Source organism: Calliopsis andreniformis, chromosome 2 (assembly GCF_051401765.1).
Source record: "Calliopsis andreniformis isolate RMS-2024a chromosome 2, iyCalAndr_principal, whole genome shotgun sequence".
Lineage (NCBI taxonomy): Eukaryota > Metazoa > Arthropoda > Insecta > Hymenoptera > Andrenidae > Calliopsis > Calliopsis andreniformis.
The window spans coordinates 2,932,184-2,953,396 of NC_135063.1; the positions used below are offsets into that span (position 1 = coordinate 2,932,184).

Consider the following 21,213-nt stretch of genomic DNA (forward strand, 5'->3'; position numbering starts at 1 on the left):
GGTACTGGTCGCCCGGTGGAAACGCCGCTTTAGCCTCCCCTCGCCCCTGTACACTTGCATTTTTGCACATCGGTATCTTTACGGCGGCGTAAAACGGGTTTACCGAGCAATTTAGATGCCATTTGCCGCATTAACGGCGCGTCGCGATGCGTTTTTGTAATTCTAAAATTAGACGTTTCCTCGCGCCCCCGCTGCGACCGATACGCACCGACGAATTAATTTCGCTGGCTGGGTAGCTGCAACTGGAGCTTCGAGTTCGTCCTCAGCTTCCCAGTTCCAAGGGGAGGACAAACGGAAAGGGACACGGGTGTCCGCATAACTCCGCGGGATCTAGCGAGAAGGGGCGACGGAGGACGGACCCCCACAACCCTTTGAAGGTTTATGCCGATTCAGGAACGAGTTGATTCATGAAGACGGGATGGACCTCCTTGGGATCCGCGGCTCGGTGCCCCCAAGGCCGTGGCGGGTGGTCCCGCGGCTTGATTTCTTGTTTCCTCCACCACGGCCGATCTCTGGCCCTTCTGACGTCCTTCCCTCTGCGTTCCTCCTTCGCGGGCGCGCGCGAGAGCGAGCGAGAAGGGGATCGAGCCCGATCGGGCACGGCTGCGGGACAGCGAAGGAAGGAGACAGAGCGAAGAATGGAACGAGAGACACCGGCATTCCCCGCTGTCCCGTATACCTATAGCGATTGTCGATTTAAATGTTTACTAATAACCAGGCTTGTCCCGCAACCACCCAGAAGTCGGTCGCTTTGCATTTTTATAAGTACATCTTAAGGCCGGTTCCAAGAACGGGGACGTTTCATATTCATCTGGCCGCCGCCGACCGACTGTCCCCTTGCGCTCGCAGACTCCTCTGCCTCCGCGTATTGTCTGCTTCCATCGGGATATGCATGCGCGCCGCGATTAGCCAGCCAACGGCATAATCATTCGCGATGCTCCTCGTGGATGTCCTGCAGAACGCTGCACAGGTCGAATCGTTGCAATGATGGAAGGATATTTGCTCCTTGTGGACTACGCGACGTATGGGTTGCGTTGAGGAGACATAAAAAGATTTTTTACAAAGGATAATACCTATGCTTGTATTTTAGAATAGAAATGCAAGTTGTTTGTTGCAAGGTTAAACTTGGTGGCCAATATTAATGGTTGGATTCAATTACCCTCGCTACTTCGGGGCCTAAAGCATAAATTGGATAACAGGATGATTGAGAAGGAATTAAAGGAAAATCTGTTTGTCTAAGAATGGGACAAAGAAAAGCTCGCTCATCTATCTCTCCAAAAATCCTTTCCCATAGATGGCAGCGATCGATCAAAAGCAGGATGTGGTGAAGAGGGAAAGAACAACGAAGCCTACCAGGTTTTCTTTTTGTATAATGATTCGTTTATTGCGAAAGGACACAGTCTGCAAGCCATCTGCCAATGTGGCATCGGCGAGCTCGCGTGAAATTTTGGACACGAATGACTAAAAGGTGATGGCGATCGTTCACTCTCGACATGACATGATATGTTGACAGTCGCTGCGCCCTGCAGGTGTCCCGTTCAACGGTTCGTGGAACTGGTAATTCAGTGTATAGTACGTATCTGGGTTTCCCCTTCCCCTATTCTTTGCTCAAGATTCGAAACATCTCAGGGTAGCAGGGCGCAACGGGAATTCTAAGTTCCGACAGATTACGAGAAGAGTCGAGCGCAGACACAATGACAATACGTCATCGGTGGTAATATTATTAAAGGACCGAGAAAAAATTAAAAGAATGCTATCTTCTACTTATTTATGAATTTTCTCAAAGGAACATCTTTTCTATCAAATCGTTTAAAGCAATAAATAAATAATACTTACGAACGCAGGATCCACCCTCACCCCGTAATCTGTCGCAGCGATCAACGATCCATACCTCGTCATGATCGACCGAGTCGACGTGAATCGATAATATTATAAACATTGCAATAACAATAATAATAATAATCATCATCATAATAATCATAATAATAATAATAATAATCGTCATCGTCGTCGTTAGTATGAATTATGATCCTCAAATATTATAATAATAATAATATCGTACCTACTCTACATACAATACATACACTGGCCGGACGCTCTTCTACTGGGCCCTCTCTACTATTTACAAACGCATAAATAATTATTATCATCGTTTATTTATATATATAGTACTTTATGTATAGTATTACCGTCGAGTCGACACGCCTAGGGATAGTTTATCTTTTTTTCCTTTAAACCGCGGTGGTTGCTGCTGCTGCTACGGAGATAAACGGGGCCTAAGATTTCGTTCTCTCGTCTCCTTTAATCAAAAGTAGGAGATCGGTAGGAATGGGGGAAAGGAGAGGTGGAGGACAAACCGCGAGAGAACGAAAGACGATAAACTATAGCTGGGACAACGTCAACTGGCTTGTTCAAGACCTTACAGGGGTTGTTCCCACCATTTCATCTCGCCAGCCTCCACTTATAAAACATCTCTTCGACGCATCGTTTGCCTCTGAATCATGGAAACAACTAAAAAACAAACCTGCGAATAAGCCGCGATAAGCAGCCTCGAACGGTCACTTGATCTTGTCCCACCTATAGGGACAACGCGCCCAGTCCAAGGGGGGGTAGAAAGGGTATATATATATCTCGTTCTGTCGGTCAGTTACTGTACACTAATTACAAGATCGTAGTCTCTTATTATTGTCATCCACACCACACTGCGCCACGCGCGACCGTCCCTCGGTTCGATTCAGTCACCTCGATTCAACAGTTCACGGGAATCACACTCGTCCGGGGGACTTGAGCTCCTGCGTGAGCGGCAGGTTACCGCTCGGATGGGGCGACTGGTCGGACCCTCCCGAGGAGGCCGTCGACGAGGAGGACGGGGAGAGGCCGGAGGACGCGGTCGTCAATAAAACGGCGGGTCCACCGGGGGTGCCGCTGCCCCCGTTGATCGAGAAGGGTTTAACGTTACCACCAGCGGAAACAGCCGACGCGGAGGACGTCAGTATGCTGGGCGCCGTGGAGGGCGGCATCACGCCGCTTAGCCCGCCCAGGGTCCTCGAGTACGTCTCTAGCAGGGACATGTCACCCGAGCCCAGGTGGGAGGCTCCGTACAGGTTCCGGTAGAAGTCGGGGTGCGGCCTGACGAACTGCGTCCCCGAGTGCATCGCGGGGTGCAACGGGTGATGGGGTGGTAAACGACTCGCCAAGGGACTCACCAGCTTCCCTCCACCTCCGCCACCTACGCCACCGCCGCCTCCTCCACTGCTGCCACTGTACGGCGACGGGAGGCCCGTCATCGTGGTGGGATTGGGACTCTGCTGGTCGCCGTCTTTGCTCGCCATGTCGGCCAGCGACCAGATCCTCGGCTTCGTGGTCACCACGCTGCCCGTGGACGGCGCGCTGCTGCTCGCCGGAAGGTGGTGACTGCTGGGCGATGTGCTCTCTGGAGAAGGGTGACGCAGCAATCGACCATGAGACGACGCCAGATACGCGGGATGCTGAAGCTGTAACGGATGCCTGGGCTCTCGTTGGTCGTACAGACACTCGGGGCTGTCTGGACCACTGTCGGCCCGAGACTCGCTCCACTCGCTCTCGGTTCTGCCTTGAACACCCGCGGAGCCGCCGCTGGTGCCGTGCAGAAGGTCCATCCGGTGCGCTGGTCGCTCACCATCTTCGCTTGAACCGGTACCCGAGTCCTTCGAGTCTGGAGCAAAGAAGGGATTTTTGGTTTTGGGTTATGGACTAGGGAAGTTTGATGAAAACACGCGAGAAAAAGGAACGATGCTGTGCAGCCTAAATTGTGGATCCGAACCCTTTGTACTCATATGTTTAGTGTTATTCGACATTAGTTTTCTTTATAACTACATCTATATTGAGTCACACTCGACATTTGTAAACTAACTTAGAATAACTGAGAATTAAAGAAAAGAAAATTTTTTAAAAAGCAGAAATGTAAAGGATTACGATAATAGGGAGTTCTTGGAAAAACAATTTTTTCAAAATCGGAAATGCAAAAATTTAAAATAATAGGGAGCTCTTGAAAAGACAATTTTTTAAAAATCGGGAGTGCAAGGGGTTAAATTTTGTTACAAAACTTACCTAGTCGATCTTTCTCGTCCACGCTCTTCCTTCCACTGTCATCGTCCTCGTTATTGTTGTCCTCGTCCTCAACCCTATTTCTCGGTTCCCACGTCATCTTGTTCTCCTTTTTAAGACGTCTTCGAGCATTCGCGAACCATGTCGACACCTGCGTCAGCGTCATCTTCGTGATGATAGCTAGCATAATCTTCTCACCCTTCGTTGGGTACGGGTTTTTCTTGTGTTCGTTCAGCCAGGCCTTCAGGGTACTCGTCGTCTCTCGCGTCGCGTTCTTCCGCCTCGCGCCATTTAAGTCCATGCCATAACTGGAATAAATAAATTAGACAACCTTGAATTAACAATACCTACACTATTTGATATATAACAGAAAATTTCCTTGGCGACGCGAGTAAAATAGCACTCATCAAATTGTCTTAAAAATAATTTCATCCTCAAATTGAAGACACTCTGCTCGATTCCTACGTATCGAAAGCTCCATATCGTTGGGGGAATCGAATGCAATGTCTCTAATGGAAACGCTCGGTCCTCTTATTAAATCCTCGGACGTTCTCATCGTCGTACGATGCACGTGACCCGGATATAAGACGGTCGGGTCGGTACACAAGTCGCGATACGTTATACCAGCAAACTGGATAAGAGGAGTCACCGCGATCTAGGGAAGGAGGAAAAGAAGAAGGCACAGCCTTCGTTGGAAGCTCGTGTCGGGAAACTTATCCAATCGTGAGGCTCGTTACGCCTTCCCCCTTCGGAGATCGGTATAAAACTCCGAGTCCTGCTCGGTTAGAGGAACGATATAAGCGGGTAGCTACTACTTTCATCCCGAGAGCAGATCTCTATCTAACGGTTTAAGCTCCTTTCTTCCATCCGGGAGTGGAGTGAAGAGGAGTCGTGAGTGCTGTGCGGCCTCCCCTCGCGCCGCCACCCAGTCGAACCGGAGCGACCGACCCTCCGAGATCCCATTACTAAAAGACTAACCCTTATCAAAGATTAAACTTCGGTATAACTGCTGAATCGACGGGATCGAAATTAAATTTTCCAGCGGCGACCAACCGGCTGAGACGTCGGGATGCTCACCCCCTCCCTTTTGCTCTTTCACGTTTTTCTCTTGTCCCACCTCTACTAGACTTCCTCCCCCGTTGCGGTCTTTTCTACATCCTTTACCCTGTTTAATGTTTCTTCTGTGACAAGCCGCTCGGTGGATGGTCGAACTTAGGAGTAGTTAAGGGTAATGTACTTCCGTGACTATCTGAAGCCAGAGATAAAACTTTACTTTCGACTTGTGTAGGTATACATAAAACAGTACAACAGCTAACAATGAACTCCTGATGACTGTATTCATCTGAGGATCGAAAAGGGTCAATATGAAATCTGACAATTTCCAACGCAGAAAAATCGCGGTTCTGAAATAATCCCTGAATATAGAGGTGACATCCCCAGCGGAAGTCAGCCCTCCGTCACGAAGGCACCGAGTAACATCCTGAACGACGAGATATCGTTGATCCAAATCCCCTTGGAGTCAACTCGGAAGCGCACCTTTGTCGTCCTACTGGGGACTGGGCCGGCGTGACGGGAAACCGCCATTATTGAGCTTTATTTTCACCCTCTTTCGGAGTGAACCGGGGAGGGAGGTCGGCGTGTGTGAACGCGCGAGTGACGTTCCCGGTGTTGGTGGCGGATCGAGGGAGGCGGCGAGGGCGGTGGAGATGGGAAATTAATAAAACTGTCACTTATCTACCCTTCCCCGAGGCAGGCCTACAACGCTATCTCTCCCGGCCTCTCTTCTATCTTCTTCCACCCCCTATCTTTCCGCGGGCTACGCACACCCTCCCCCTCTGCGCTCGCATCTGTCTCTGTTCCGCGTGAGGCTCGCAGCAGCTGAAACGAGGCGCTAAACATTTCAATTTGGCATCGCAGCCGCTTCCAGCAGAAAGCACGAAAAGCGGCGTGCACACATTCTCTCGCGCGTTTCGCTCCTCTCCCACCCCTCTAGCCATGAGTGTCCTTCCATTGTGGAGGGTCGAAGGCTGAGCAGTGTGCGCGAAGAGAGCGGAGGAGGCGAAGGAAGGTGGACCGACGGTGGTGAAAACAGAGAGGAGGAAAGGGAGAAAGAGGGTGGCTTAACCCCGGTCTGTTTGCGAGGAGCAAATGGCGTTCTGCAGTTATTTTAAAATTCAGCCGGTGGCAGGGGGCGCGGATCGGATTAAAAAATCAGAGTGGAAGCTTGTTTCTCATGATAACAGCCAGCCGCGCCCGAGAGCGGGAACTGCTGCTTTCTACCGATTCCGTCTCCACCCCCCTCTCGGCTGCTCTATCTCTCCGCCTCTTCCGCGTCCTCCCGTCTCTTCCTCTTGCTCCCTCTGTTTTTCTGTCTTCTTCGCCCCCAACCCCCGCTCACCATCGGCCAGTTTTTCGTTCTCTTCCCCCGTGGCGCGCTCCTGCACGCTTCTCCTGAACCATCTCTCGCTTGGTCTCCGCTGGTATCGCCGAACTCGCCACCCCCCTTTGGGGATCGCCATATCCTCGACAGCTTTAAATACGTCGCCAATACGGCTGCTCGCTTGCGTTCGAATATAGACGCGTTTATCTATATACAAATCGTATTATATACGCGTATACTTACGCAATCAGAATCGTATGCGCGCACAATCTCGAATCCCTCTTTCCCAGCGCGAGAGAGAGGTCGCATTAGCAACTTGTTCCCATGGCGATCGCTAATTGATTCGTCCCTCTGTTATTCTAGCATAGATGCTGCTTTGCTCCTTTTTCACACTTCGCGAAGAAGAGGTTGCAGAGATTTAAGGGTAGCTGTGCTTCGACATGATCAGATGACTTTATATTTTTTTCTAAATAACACCTATTTAATAAAACATCCATCAAATATCTTTTAACTTACTACTCTGCAAACCGCCGTAGTTAAAACTCTTTAGCGCTCATCGCAATCGCCGTCTACGATAATTAGAATTTCATTTCATCCCTCTGTATCGTGAAACGAGTGCTTCAACACGAAGATACAAACGTCCCCAGCTTTAGGAAAGTGATCAGCCATCAAAGTCCAGGGAATCCGCGCGGATCGACCATTAAAGTCTACCGAAACGGCCATTTCCCGCGACCCTCGTCGATAGAGTGGTCATCGCGGACGCGTTTGTCAAGGCGTAGCCTTGAAGGGGATCAAAACGGGGGTGAGTGACCATGGCCAGTTCGAAACGAGGCAGGTGTGCGGCTCGCACGACTCCGCCCCTCGTTACCACTCGTAACTAGGGGTGATATCCGACTTCTTTCCTCCCTCCCTCTCGCTCCCTCCCGTGTCACAGTCGGCTTAACGCACACCTTTCCAGGTGGGGTGACGGGATTCGCGCGCTTTTATCAACGCAAAGGTGCAGCCATTTCGTTCACGGCGCCATCTTCCCTTCGTGGGCACTGTACACACGCACTGAGGTCCGCACGCGCTCGCTCGTGTAGAAATTCCTGCCTCGTGGTCGCGTTTCAGCTTAATCAACCGCGAAGCCACGCCAGCCTTCTGCGGTCCCTTTCATCTGGCCGTCCTCCTTCGCTCGACTTTGCTATGGGACCCTGAGAATCCTCGAGGGACTCATGGGCTTTCGACTGGAAACTGCGTTCGAATATCGAGTAAAGTTCTATGCAAAGATGAGAAGTTGATTAGTGTCCAATTGATTGCACCATAATTTCCTCCTTATAAGTTATCTTTTCTCGCATCGAAAACATCAGTGAGTTTCTTTGTTTTGATATTCAATCATGGGTGTGTATGGACCACGAGCAACTGGGCCGATTTTAGCCGCATCGACACTATAGTAACAGCGACACGTGGTTTTGTAGGAAGTTGAAGCCTTTATCTTGTAATATTCCTGTCATTTCACTTCTCTAGTGCTCCAAACATGTTCATTTGGCCGTTTGAATAATTCTACGGCCACGCTGAATTTCTAGTCCAATTACACCTACCCTGTGCTCTTTCTTTTGTAAATAGCCAATCAACTTATTATCTTGACACAATAGTAGTTATGAGGTGATTATTTTCCAGCTTTGGTATGCTTTCTAACCCTTAACTACTACACCTATTGAAACTTACGTAACCACTATTAGCAGTCTCACGGATCATTAATGTTTATTGCGTCATTATTAACATAGAAGTAGCAAATAAAAAATCAAAATCAATTGTTCTTGACAGGCTCGTATGTCAGGCAGAAACGAAAATAGATGTAAATAAGTAATTAGTAGCGGTCTCACAAACCAACAATAGTAGTTAAGGTTTACAACATATAAGACCATAAGTACGTTTGATGAAAATCTTTGAATAAGGAAGATAGATAATTTAAGAGGCTCAGAGGAAAGTAGACCAACGAAGAATACGCAATTATATCTGAATGAAAGGCATGTAGCAGCGTTGTCGCGTTAAGTTCTCAGCAGCACAGATCGTCAAAGAAGCGCGCATCGCGTCGCGAGGAAGTTTGCGAGCGCGGTGACAGTCGGTTGTTCCACATCTAACTTTATTACCAGTTGGTTGCAACGTGACAGATCGATCGTAAACTTCGCCGATGCACGTGTGTACACGTTTTCCTCTGCGCGCGGGCCTGTATACGTGTGCGGGAAACGTCGCCAAAGGAGAACACTCGCGGATACACGACTGCACGCGCACCCACACAAAGATCTCGTCTGTCTCTCGACCCGACAGTCCAGAGATTATACAACCTATCTCTCTCCCGTTCTCGCCGAACAGCTATCTTCGTCCCTCGGCGAATGTAACGGAGTTTATATAAAATGATACACGGCCAGCTACTTTGTCATACGATCGTTTAAATTCATCTCGAGACAGACGTGCAGCGGGGCCGCGATTAAAGTCAACCACCGCTGAATTATCGTTAGCCGAGATTACCGCGGCTCGCTGTTATAGCGGGCTCGCGAAAATGTACAAAACCCGAATGATAGAGCGGGATCTACCCGCGTGTACCGTTCTGCGGCTACACTTGTCCCTGTTCTACCGTTACAACGCTCTGCGCAACCTTTATCGAGCGATTAAGAAAGCGAGGGTCGAATGTACGATCTGCGAGATAGCGGTGGAGCGAACAGTCTTATCGAAGGATAACAGAGTGTGGAGCAATGGGACACGTTGATAGACGTTTTGTGATATTCGCTATTGAACGATGGAGGTCAGAGTAACATTTTGCTAAACTATTGAATACCTTTGAATTGTCTATGGTAGACGCTTGAATCTCAAGCAGAGAATGCAGAAAGAATATGCAGACTTGGTTGAACGATCGACCTATAAATCTCTCACACGAGCCAATTTTTTCTCCCTCGGCAGCCGTTTACGTGGCATGACCTTTCACTGTCGACACGCGTTATCCGTAAAAGCGTTCACCTAGCCGCGCGCTCTACGAGAGAGCGAGCTCGTATCGAGAGACGCGAGGGGCGCGGCCGAGTCATTAAATCTTAGCGCGCACCCGACAGGACTAATCTGCGTCCATTAAGGCTAATGGGGAATAGCGCGAGAGACCGAGAACCGCTGTCATCTGCATGTCGAAGGCGAGAGGGAATGTGTCCCTCCTAACGAAAAACGCATGTCGCCGACTTTTCACTCGGCCACGTTCGGCGCAGCAACCCTTGCGCCGACCGTGGCAAAAACCAACCCCCGAGGACCGAAATCGGGTCATTAAACGGCCGTACATCATCGCTGGGACGTGACACATCCATGAGGCAGTAAGCTTTCACTCATTAGCCCTAAATATTTCTGGTTTGCAATGGATCGAGAGGAGGATCGGGTTCGATGAATGAATGGGTCCCTTGAGAACGTTATTTTATAGAAACAAGTCGCGATCTTTAGATGGTAGACGTTCATTTATGGGAGATCAATAGGAGAACACAGATTATGTCAAATTTGATATTCCTTGAACTGTTCACTTGTTACACAATGGTTACGCATTAGGTAGATTATGCACTCGTTTTTACTGTAAATAGAAACCATTCATTGAAGTATTATGTTAATATGAGAAACGTATCTTGCAGGGATTCCTTGTTGCACTGGGTAAGTAATACGTATCACTTCGCTAAAAACTTCGAGAAAATTAAGTGCAGAATAAACTGAATAAAAGAATAAACATTCTTTGCGAGACCTATAGCAGAATCAAATACATCGCGATTCAATCTAATTCCATTCCAGCCGAAGACAGCAAATATTTGACGGGGCCTTCAAAAAGGGTTGGCAGCGTGCTCGAAACGTAAATCAAATAAGCGATCTTATCGATGGATCGTACACTAGCTGTTGGCAACGCTAAATGGTCTACGATAGGATCGTCGAGTATCGTTCTATACGGTTGGTAAATAACAGACACAGTATCCCTGGGCACTAACTTTCATACTCCCTTTGATCGAGCACACCAGCAACAGTTTCACAATCATGTACCAAAAGGGACTGTTTCTCTACGAGCAACGCTTTAATCTTATCGAAATCACATACAGACAGATACAGTTATCAATGAAAATCGATTCGATTGGAAACCATTTTTCGCTGCGCCCGCGCTGTACATTCCTAACGGACAGCAGATAGCTTTCAATTCAGTATTCAGAATCGGTGCCAGAAAAATCTTGAAATTTTAGGGTCAAACCATACTACCTACATGTATGTATTGATATGCTTATGGTCCGCTCACTCTCTGCTCTCAATTCGATCAAATATTGTTTCATTGTTTTTTAAATGTACGTACGTGTTCGCATTATGAATAACTCTCCAATCTCGGTTCAGCCGTGTGTTATGGTATTGTATATTTAGACCAAGCGAACAAATGCTCATTCTTCTCCTACCTTCAGCAAAATTTAATTGACAATTGAATGACAAAATGCTTATGTCACTTGAATTCTACTGAAGTGAGGAACAAACGAACATTCGTTTGCTTGATTCAGCCGCGCCATCAGAAGAGTGTAGCTCCCAGAAATAAGCGTGATCGTATCAATAGTTCAACTTGTATCAAGATCAAATCACCAAGTCCCAAAAATCTTAGTATTCAAGTCAAGATTACTACTACGTATACCAAACTCTCGAGAGAACCCCAGTTCACGTGTCAGTGTCCATATCGTCGAGAAGTCACACCTGCACCCCATTTTTATCGCGCAAGCGGATCCAAGGTACAGCGATTAAGATTCGCGGGTCGTCCTGGCATCCTTAAACGCGCTCGAGGCTCGAAGCGCGTGCCGACACATCGGTCGTTGTACGGACACACTTAATAATACGTGTCGACGATCCAAGAGCATGGCGAGGGGACACAGCAGAGGAGGAGCGAGAAACGAAGTGGCCGGACATAGAGCACGGGCTACGTAAGCGGACTGTGTTCGTACAACGATATACACGGCTGGTTGTTTCTTATTGTTTACCCTATATGTCCCCGGAAGCAGGGCCAATCCGGCGGAAAGACGAGACCGTTAACCCGCACGATCCCAAGACCTCGCGGCCATGCATGCCAACTCTGCATTATTAGCTTTTTGTATGCTTATGTTAAGCGACGACCGCGCGCGCCTGGGCATAATGCTCCTTTCGATCTCCTTCAAGCAACACCTCCACGATTTTCGCTGAAACTATCGGCAGTTTTGGGGTTTGTCTGCCTCGAGCTCACCCGCTTCTTCCGAGAATTGACACGGGATTGAGAGATAAGAACTCCCGAGGCGAAGGGATTTGAGTACGGGTCATATCAGTCACCACTTTCTTCCTTCCATGAAGCAAATGAATTTTTAAATATTGTATATCTCAACAATTTTTCATTTCTGAGTGTTTAGATGCACATATACCCATATTCAGCGTATGTACATTCACCATAAGGGCTGTCAACTTGGTCTAAGAGAATTCTTTGTCAGAATTTGCTAGTCAAATTGAAAGATTTTTCTGTCCTAGTACTAAATTTGTATACAAGGCAAGATAAGTCTTACTACATAGAAAGCTTTATGTAAGTCATCTTGAATCCCCTAAGCCCCCAAAAGTGATCATTATTTATCAGTATATTGTAATTTTTCATTAAAACGCCATAAAATGAAATTCACTCTTTTTGCAAATCTTTTACTACTGTTATTTTTCGATTTTAATTATGAATTAATAAATATCGTATGGGTGGTAAATTTAAGAGCACTGGCGAAATAGACGTTATTTATCGATTTAAATTTTTTAGAGATTCCAGTTTCTGAAGCAGAATGCCCTTCTTGTGAATCGTTTCGCTTGTGAAATTGTTCTCAATTAGTCACCTTTGCACTATGTCAAATGTTCCTTAAATTTCTTAAAAGTTGTGTATCATGAATTCCGTATTCGATGAAAGCAAAGTCATGTAGATGCATAAGTTAGAAGGAACTACTCCAAAATGTTCAGTAAAAAGTAGCTACCGATGAGAACCACTGTAAATATCTGCAAAGTGCATAGTTAAATTTCACTTCAACTAAAAGCAACAATATCTCTAAAGCAGACGATTTGCACTTCTCCAGTTGATTAATAGATATTATTTAAAACACTTGTAGCCCGTATAAATACATGTCAAAACATCCTACAAAATCATTAATCTTCTGGAACGAAGAATTTCCTTAAAATTTGCTCCAATAAATATCTGCATGATTTATTGTATACTTCATTGTCGTTTGCACTTACGACCATTCGTACGCTTCGCCGTAATATTAATATCATGCTAATACCGATTCGTATGAAAAGAAGATAATGCCGGGGACCTTTCTACATAAATATGCAATCGTCAGTCGACGATGGAGTAGAATTTTACTTTACAAACACAAACGCGGAACTAGACCGAGAAATACGAAAACAGATAAACAGTGCCATCGAATGTGTTAATCAATGGGTCTATTAAGTGGTTAGATATTCCTCCGTTACAATCGCGAACTCTGTCGGTACACGATTCGATAAGTGCTCCACGTTGTTCCTACGATTATTTCCAAGTGCGCGTTACGTAAGTCGCGCGAGCGATAGGTTACACGCAGAACGAATTATCGATACTAACAAAATGTTGCTCGCGCCCGAGTACTCGGCGTTATCGAGGGTAGGCATAGACGTCTCCACGCGAGAGGTGCATCAGAACCGTCGTCGCGGAAAACGATGTGCCTGAGTAATGTGATGAGCCCCGAAAACGGAGACAGTGTCGAAAAAGTTGTGCTTACGTATCTCGTGCGACACCACCGAATAAATCTCATTCCTCGCAGCTTTTATTATTGGTGCGAGAGAAAAAGGTATGATAACGTATCGTCCGGCACCGCGACAAATAGATTGACGCGCGCGAATTATTCGCGAAAACGTAGAAAGAAAGCGCCCACGTATCTTGTAAACTCGTTGTTTCTCGTGGGACAGACACCTCGACGATATTTCGCGTTGCCATCGAGATAGCGACCGCCAATCCTGCGCATTAGTCTTTTCGTGCAGGGTCAAAGTGCATGCAATTTTTCTTCCGATGACTACGACAATGTACAGGTGGAACCTGTAATAACGTTTAAACGTTCAAATAAGAACGTGTTGTTTATGAAGACTCCTTGAAAATGCATCGAGTCGAAGCGTAAATTATTACCTTCCTTGTCAGCCCGATAAGACGCATCGCGATAGATATTACTCATGTTTTTTTTATGGTGCTGTGAAAATAGTTGTTTTTGATGAAAGCTTCGCGAGAATTTGACGTTGATTAAGTGTGGGGTAAAAGTGCAGTAACTGGCGTCTTTCTTTAGAAGCTTGAACCTGTTTTCTGGATTCCATGAACGTTAAGAAATATTACAGGAAATGAACTGTATCTTGTAATATTTAAGATATCCACTTGTAAAAAGAAAAATGATAATTCTTCGAGTAACCACTACCTACAGAAAACTAGCAGAATGTACTCAGATATCTTTATATTTAACCCTTAACCGGTATGGCATGAATTCAGTTGTTGCCATTCCATTATCAAACATAATTGATAACGGTAAACAGAAAATTGATAACTTTTCAGTTTATTATTATCTATAACTGATATTCATTAATATTTTATAAAAAATGAGACAATATACATGCTGTGATTCCCCTATACCAGTTACAGGTCAAGGATTTCATCTACTTTCAGCTTCCAATTATATCATCCAAAACTTCATAAAGTAAAGCTGATATTCTAGAGAAAGAAATTAGTGGAGCAAGACCGTATTATGTCAAGCAGCCGATATCAGCGAATCTTGTAAGCCTGCAGGTGCACCCTCGGACCTTTCGGTAATTATTATCGCGCAGAGGACTCGCTTGGTTCCGGTTTGGACCGGCGGTAGGTCGTCGGTAAAGGAAGACCCGGTGCGCGGAGCGACTAGACCGAATGGATGCTAAGCAAGCTGTAGTATCCGATCGCTTCCTTGCATACGAAGCAGTTTCCAGCGGAAATGCGTCACGCGCGCCTCTATAGATTCCACGAGGTGTCCGAGCACGAGGGCTACGTCGTCAAGCGGCATCGACCACCAGGTCGACCAGTGATACGTGACCACCGTCTTCCTTGAACCAGATAACGAATTAATTAGAATGATCGATAGCAGACACTGATACCATGACCTATGTTTCGTCTACTGTTTATTCAGAGGCGTTTAAAATTTAAACTTTCTATATCGCGAGCAGTTTTATTGCGGACAAATCGTCGTAAATTTGTTCGTAAACATTTGTGTGCCAGCCACTGTGGATATCGTTAAACCAGAGGAAATAGCCTTTGGATTTTTATGAACGACTGTGAGATCAAAGGTCGCCTCAAAAGGGTAGAGTCACAGACTGTGCCAGACGGTTTTGGTGCAATTTGATTACTGTGGTAGACGAATATTGGGTAACGTGGACAAATTTATTACTGTATTACTTAATTTCTACCCAAAAATTTGTACACCTACATCTATGTAAGTACTAACCAGTTCATAAAGATATAGACACACTTTTAAAGCAAATTTAGAAATAACTTTGATAATTAATATTACACAAAAAGCATTGATTAACGATCGATCTTCGTCCTTTGATTCAACCATCCTCCGATCGCACCGATACCCCTCTAATTGTTTACCAACTGCTAACGCGTTAACAAGTCGTTAAAACGCGCTTACAAATCGCCTGAAGGTTCGCTCGTGTTTCCTAGACCAAGCAAAAGCGATAACGAGCGGAAGGGACGGTTGAAAAAATGTAAAAATTGAAAACGTTCAAGAGCGTTGTCGAAAAGACGCCGGAAGGCGGCGATAAGCCGACTAATTATCGAGATCTCGCTCGAACTGTCCACCTTCGAATGCGCCATCGAATTCCCTAATCGCGTCCGCTGACCGATATACGATTTCCGATTTATCAAAATGGGCGACCTTTCACCGGTCGCGCATCGTGACACGCGTTGACCGATTCGAGGCGCGTAGCGCGAGAATAAAAACGCCCAAGGCGACAGTCCCGGGTCAACGGAGCGCTAATTTATTGGAATGTTTATGTGTTTCTCGTCCGCGCGTTATCTGGGCCTGTGCGAGCACATCGACCACTAGACCGAGCCGAGGAGAGCAACACACGCAGCAGCGTGCAAGCCGAGCAAAAGGGGGGCTTCTTCTCTCTCCTCTTTTGCCTGCTGCGCTGCTGCTGTTGCTACAAAACAGGAATCGTCGATTCGGCGCGCGTGGTGGAAGCGGATAGATAATTTCACGGCTACAGAGAAAAACTTTCCGCCTGATGTCACTTCGCAATGATTACTTCAACGGAACCACGTATCGATTGTTTACTCCTGCTCGTTGTTTTCTGGAAAGGTGGATATTTCGTAAAACGATTTTCAAATCTGACGGACGTTTAGTCAGATATTAAGTAGGAAGTAGCTTCCGTGTAATAGTTCTCTCTTGAACGTTTTACGTTTATTGAGATGCCTCGATTCAGACCCTCGAGAATGAGAATGAGTACTTCTTGTCAATTTTAGACTTTGAGGTGATGTAATTGAGCCAGTTTTGCTCACGATCATTCTCGAGGGGTACGAGCATCATTCCTATAAAAGTGCTCTTGAAAACTCACCCGTTGAAGGGATAGCTGGCGAAAGCGGCGTCGTACGGATGGTACACGGATGGATAAGGCCACGCCGCGGCAGCTCCAGCCCCGAGATTTTCCTTCAGATCGAGGCCAGCAGCCTGCAACCCAAGTAATTATACTTGTTAATGACGTGGCGACGCTTGCACGAGTAATTAGTGCGAGTTGTAGCAAGAAAAACACGCGAAGTCCATCGGTATAGGGTTAGGCAATGGTTTACTGAAATTGGATCGTTCATTTCATTGTGAAACTCGTGGTTGTTTCAAATTTTGATCCTCATTGAAATTTTCTAATTAGTCTCCATATCGTGGTAAAGAAAACATGATCTACGCTGCAAAATGGGCAATTCATTTTTAGAGGTATTCCCCGGATTAATTAGTGTCGTTGCTCGTCCACGGCTCCAATTAATCGGCGTTAATGAGAAAAATAGCTGGGAAAGTGACGATAAGAATAATTAGAATCGATGCGTGCCGGTCTTGTTTGTTTCTGTAACCCATAACCCCGTCGGTACGACTACTATATGCTGCATTTAAACTTCCATCAACCGGTAGGAATAATAGCACTATACAGAACCCGTCCCCTCTCTGCCCTTCTTCACCCCTCTATCTTCCAATATACATTAGTTTTGCATCAGTGGCATTAATTATACATCGTGTTCGAATTGCACAGTCATTCCTGGTCAACCGTAATTAGTTGCCAGAATAGTGGACGGCGAACATGGAAGTTCAATAGGAAAAAGAGGAGAAATGTGGCATTACAGTAAATGGAAAAGTAGTTTAGATTTTAGTACGATTATTATGCTCAAACTGAAATTAAACAGGATTGCATGTAAAGATACAAGCGACGGTAGGTAATTTGAAGTTTTGCAACTTTACATGCAGATGTTTTCATTGCGTCATGTTCTTGAATTCGTTCAGTTCAAGAACATGCAAGAAACTAATATCTGAATCTAATTAATATGACTGACAATCTGATCTAGATAAACGTTTTTCGTTCTTGTTACAGCAACAGGATATCCTTGAGCGTCAGCTGGACGGTTCAGTAATAATCTTAAAGACCAACGTTTATCTCTAAACAGGAATAAATTTCTTGAAAAATAATCGTTAAAAAAAGTGAGAGATATAATTACGCTAAAGTAACTTCATTCTTTTAAAAGTCCAGTACGTGACGCAGATATCATTCAAGTCCCGCGTTATCAGTTATTTGCGCTACCTATGGACACTCGACGAAACGACAGAACGAAAACTGACAAGGTCGCTCGAATTCCCAGAAATATCTCCTCGCGTAGAAACGTTTGTAATCTCATAGAATTTTGTAATCATGTTTTTACCCCTTCCACTTTCAAATGAAACTTGGTACATGGGACAATACTACTACACAGAAAAAGACACGTAAAGAAGCAACAAGGAAATGAAGCATGATCAAGACAAGTAGCATTGAGAAAAAACACGTCGGCCTTCGCTGTCCTCGCGAAGTTGCTCTCTGATATTAACATCTGTCTTTAGATACAGAACAAAACATGCGAAATGAATGAAATTGGGAATTGTGGGGGGTCGAGTAGCAGATAAAGATTCCCCACTAAAAACGATACTTAATGACCGTCCGTACGAGTAGAGCGACGAAGGTAGCCATGCACAGAGAACCTGAGCAATCTGCTGCCTCGTTACGAGGAGGCCGAACGCTATGCGCTCGCCCCTTAAGCTCGATCATAAAGAGCGACGATAACAGGGCCAGGGCCCGACGGCGTACACGACAGTGTCCCACTGTTACGGCAGAACGGATTCATAAATTTACGCTTCGCGGCTATTTTCTTCGCGTATGCACTTTGTGTGTGGTCCGATAACCTCTCTTCAGCCGGACGAATATACACGCGATGCCCAGCTATGCTCCTCTCCTTTCCTCCCGCGCGTATATTAACATCGCTGTCCGTCCCGTGGACCTTTAACCGCGATAACATCTCGATTATTGTACAATGCATCGCGCACGCGGAAAGGAGCTGCTCTTTCTCTTCCTTCGGCCAACAAAATTCCACGACACGAAGAAGGAAGAATTCGTGGGTTCGATATTGGTTTTGAATTAAGCCAGGAATCGCACGTGCTGAGAAAGTACGCGATGAGAAAGAAACAGTCGATTTCGTGTAGAATATTTTAGCTCCTTATCGTTAGAGGGCCATGACGATTATTATTTACGAGTAATATTGTACAATATTCTTCCTTCAAGCTTTTATCCGTCTTATAATTCTTATTCAAGCATAGTTTGAATACTATTTAACCATTGTACATGGTTTGCGTCAATCTAAAGTTTAATGCCTATCTTCAATGTCTTTTTGATGAGCACGTATTCACATCAAATTTATAGAATTGTAGTTACATTGTCCAAAGAGCGTATCTTCAAATGAGAATGCACTTTGTGCTATTTTAATACAATAGAAATGAATCTAATCACACTTACATAGGAAAGTTATTAAAACAGTGCATAAAGGTTAAACAGTGCGAAATGTAAAAGGTGTTTCAAAAATGAAATTTTTCCTATCCTCGATTATCCAGAATGGGTACATACCACTAGATTTAAACCTGATAGGATAAGGGACCTAATTTCCTTGCCCGTCCCAGTTTCCGGATAGTAAGCTAATCTCTTTTTAAATTTTGAAAGAAATACGTTAAATCTATTACAGTGTTTAAGTGCAAGTACAAAGAAAACCTTAAATTTTATTTAAACAATTATAATGATTAAATTACTTCACATGTTTTCCAAGCTTTTAACAACTAATTTAATATCCATAAACTGAGTTCTTTACTTATTCCTTCACTTACTGCTTAAGTCCTTAACTATATTTAACTGTAAATATCTACTCTCAACCCTAAACTCTTTTACACTCAATATGCACACCTCTAAACAACAGTATCATTCTTCAACCTACTCCCAGATAATCGAGGTTTTACTATATTGTAATTGAACAGAAACTCACCGTGGGCGTGTAGAAGGGCGCCTGTTCGGCACCGAGGCTAGGGAAGTAAGCAGCCATGCCCTCGGAAGCCGCGGCCGCGGCCGCAGCAGCGTACGGCGCGCTGTACATCGAGAGCGCGGCCGTCGGTAGCGCTCCCAGCCGCTGATAACCGCCGAGCAGCTCGTACTGGCAGGAGCAGACCGTCTGGCCCGTCAACGGGTCCGTGAAGATCGGCCTTCCGGTATCGCAGCATCTTCCGGTGGGCGTGGGACCGCCGGTCGTCGGCGGCGGGTGACCTTGGGACGGGCTCACCGAGGTGGTTGGACTGCCTGGCGGCCTAACCACCGCGCTGGTCACCGCCATTCTCGCGTTTGACAGCCCGGCTACGCCCAAGGGATGATTCGTGCCCGCTACGCTGACCAGCGACGAACCGCCCGCGCTCAGGATCGCACCGGACACCGGCGAAGCCGACGAGGACGTCAACGACGAGCTCCCTGTCACAGGACACTGTAACATCAAATAGACACGGTTGTTGAGTTAATTGGAAGCAAGGATTTGCATCTGTGCTTGTGAGTGTACACGTATGGTTACATGTAACTGCATGTTTCGGTATGGGGTTTTCTCGTGTTCTGAAGATGACGTTGGTAATATTTGTGGATGAAAGGCAAAACGATCTATGTCATGTTTACGGAAAAATTACATTGAGACTTTAATTTAGATTTGAAATATAGGTTTTATATGTTCAGAAAGAAGAAAGGCCATTAGAAAAATTGTTTCAGGTAATACAACGTATCTGGGAAACAATAATATGTAACTTAGATCATTTTGTCTTGAAACTATAGGTATATTAATAGGAAACTATGCTTCCTGAATAATAGTGAATCTTGAATCCGTGATAGAAGATTACAGATTATGGAATAGATAAGCTTACGATACCAAGAGTATTGTAACAAATTTAGGTCAATCAGTCACGGTATGGATGGCAGTAAAGCAATAACAGGTTTTTGTATTTATTTTCGTTTAGTTTCAGTGGTGTCATTAAGAGTATAGGACTTCACAAGATCTAATAACTAACACTAGTAACTCTATTAGTAATCTTTACAGCTTCAACGTCTTTCAATTTCAGTTTACTTCAGTATTACAGTGAAGAAGCACTTCAATGAAATCTTTGAAGAGCGTTAATAGTTTTAACCTACTATACACAATTTTTAAAACCTTGTTATCCTCTTATATTCCGTTTTTCTCAATAAGTGAACAATCTCAACAAACTTATGAAACAAACGACGTTCTCGAGTCAGCGAAAAAAGTTTAGCCGTAAAACTTCAAGAATCGAACCCGCACTACCACGAAATTTTAGCACACTTCACGAGGTAGAAATCCAAACCGGAGAACACTACTTAATGGTGCTCCGTCCTCTATCCTACTGATCTGCTTCCTAAGCTGAAATGTAGAACAAGATATACACCACTACTTTGAAGCCTGGTCGCTTTGAATCAGAAACAGTGTAACACTGTGTGAACAAAATGACATACTACTATGTCATCAATGACTGGGTAACACTTGTACGGTTTTCATCCTCGGTCTCTATCTAACCAGAAAGCGTGCCTCCTTAACCTGCGTCACCTAATGTATCACCGCGAAGAGTGCGTCAAAGTAAAGTAATTCGCATACACTCACGAAGAGCGAGATAACTGAAACTCGCGGCGTAATTGTGTCAACAGGAGTTTACAACGGCGCTGTTTACCTCGAAAGTCCCGGCGACCAGGGGTCCCTGGGCAAACAAGCCTGGACGAGGGTACGTTTATGCTGCAGCCCACCCACTTGCTTCTCCCTCCTCTCACGTCACACGTTTAACCACTTCTTCCATAATTTTTTATCGCCAGCTTAATATTTGCCCGAGACTCTCGACTCGTTCGATCCCCTGGTTCACAACTCGACATGGGAAAGCGGTAGCTATCCCAGAGTCCACGGCTGCCAATGCGTCGTTGCCCGATTACGGAATCAGAAAACTCATGTTGCCCATGATGTTTTCGCGTTCCGACATATTCGATGGACAGATACACATGTCAAGTTTCACTCGACCACGCTGGGTGTGTACACACACGCATTAACGTGACCAAAGTTTGCTCTCGAGGAAGCCTACCGTAGGCACACTTCAACT

General features: G+C 45.5%; 1 protein-coding gene across 1 annotated transcript in view; it reads right to left on the bottom strand.

The window, feature by feature from the left end:
* Positions 1-2,752: 2,752 nt before the first annotated feature.
* Positions 2,753-21,213, bottom strand: part of Mirr (iroquois-class homeodomain protein mirror) — a 34,277-nt gene continuing 15,816 nt past the window's right edge. Inside the window, exons 2-5 of the mRNA XM_076387263.1 lie at positions 19,074-19,559; positions 16,094-16,206; positions 4,090-4,394; positions 2,753-3,694 (exon numbers count right to left, since the gene is read on the bottom strand). Of these exons, the coding sequence (XP_076243378.1) occupies positions 2,766-3,694; positions 4,090-4,394; positions 16,094-16,206; positions 19,074-19,559 (1,833 nt within the window). The 3' untranslated portion in view covers positions 2,753-2,765. The remainder of the gene's footprint in view (positions 3,695-4,089; positions 4,395-16,093; positions 16,207-19,073; positions 19,560-21,213) is intronic.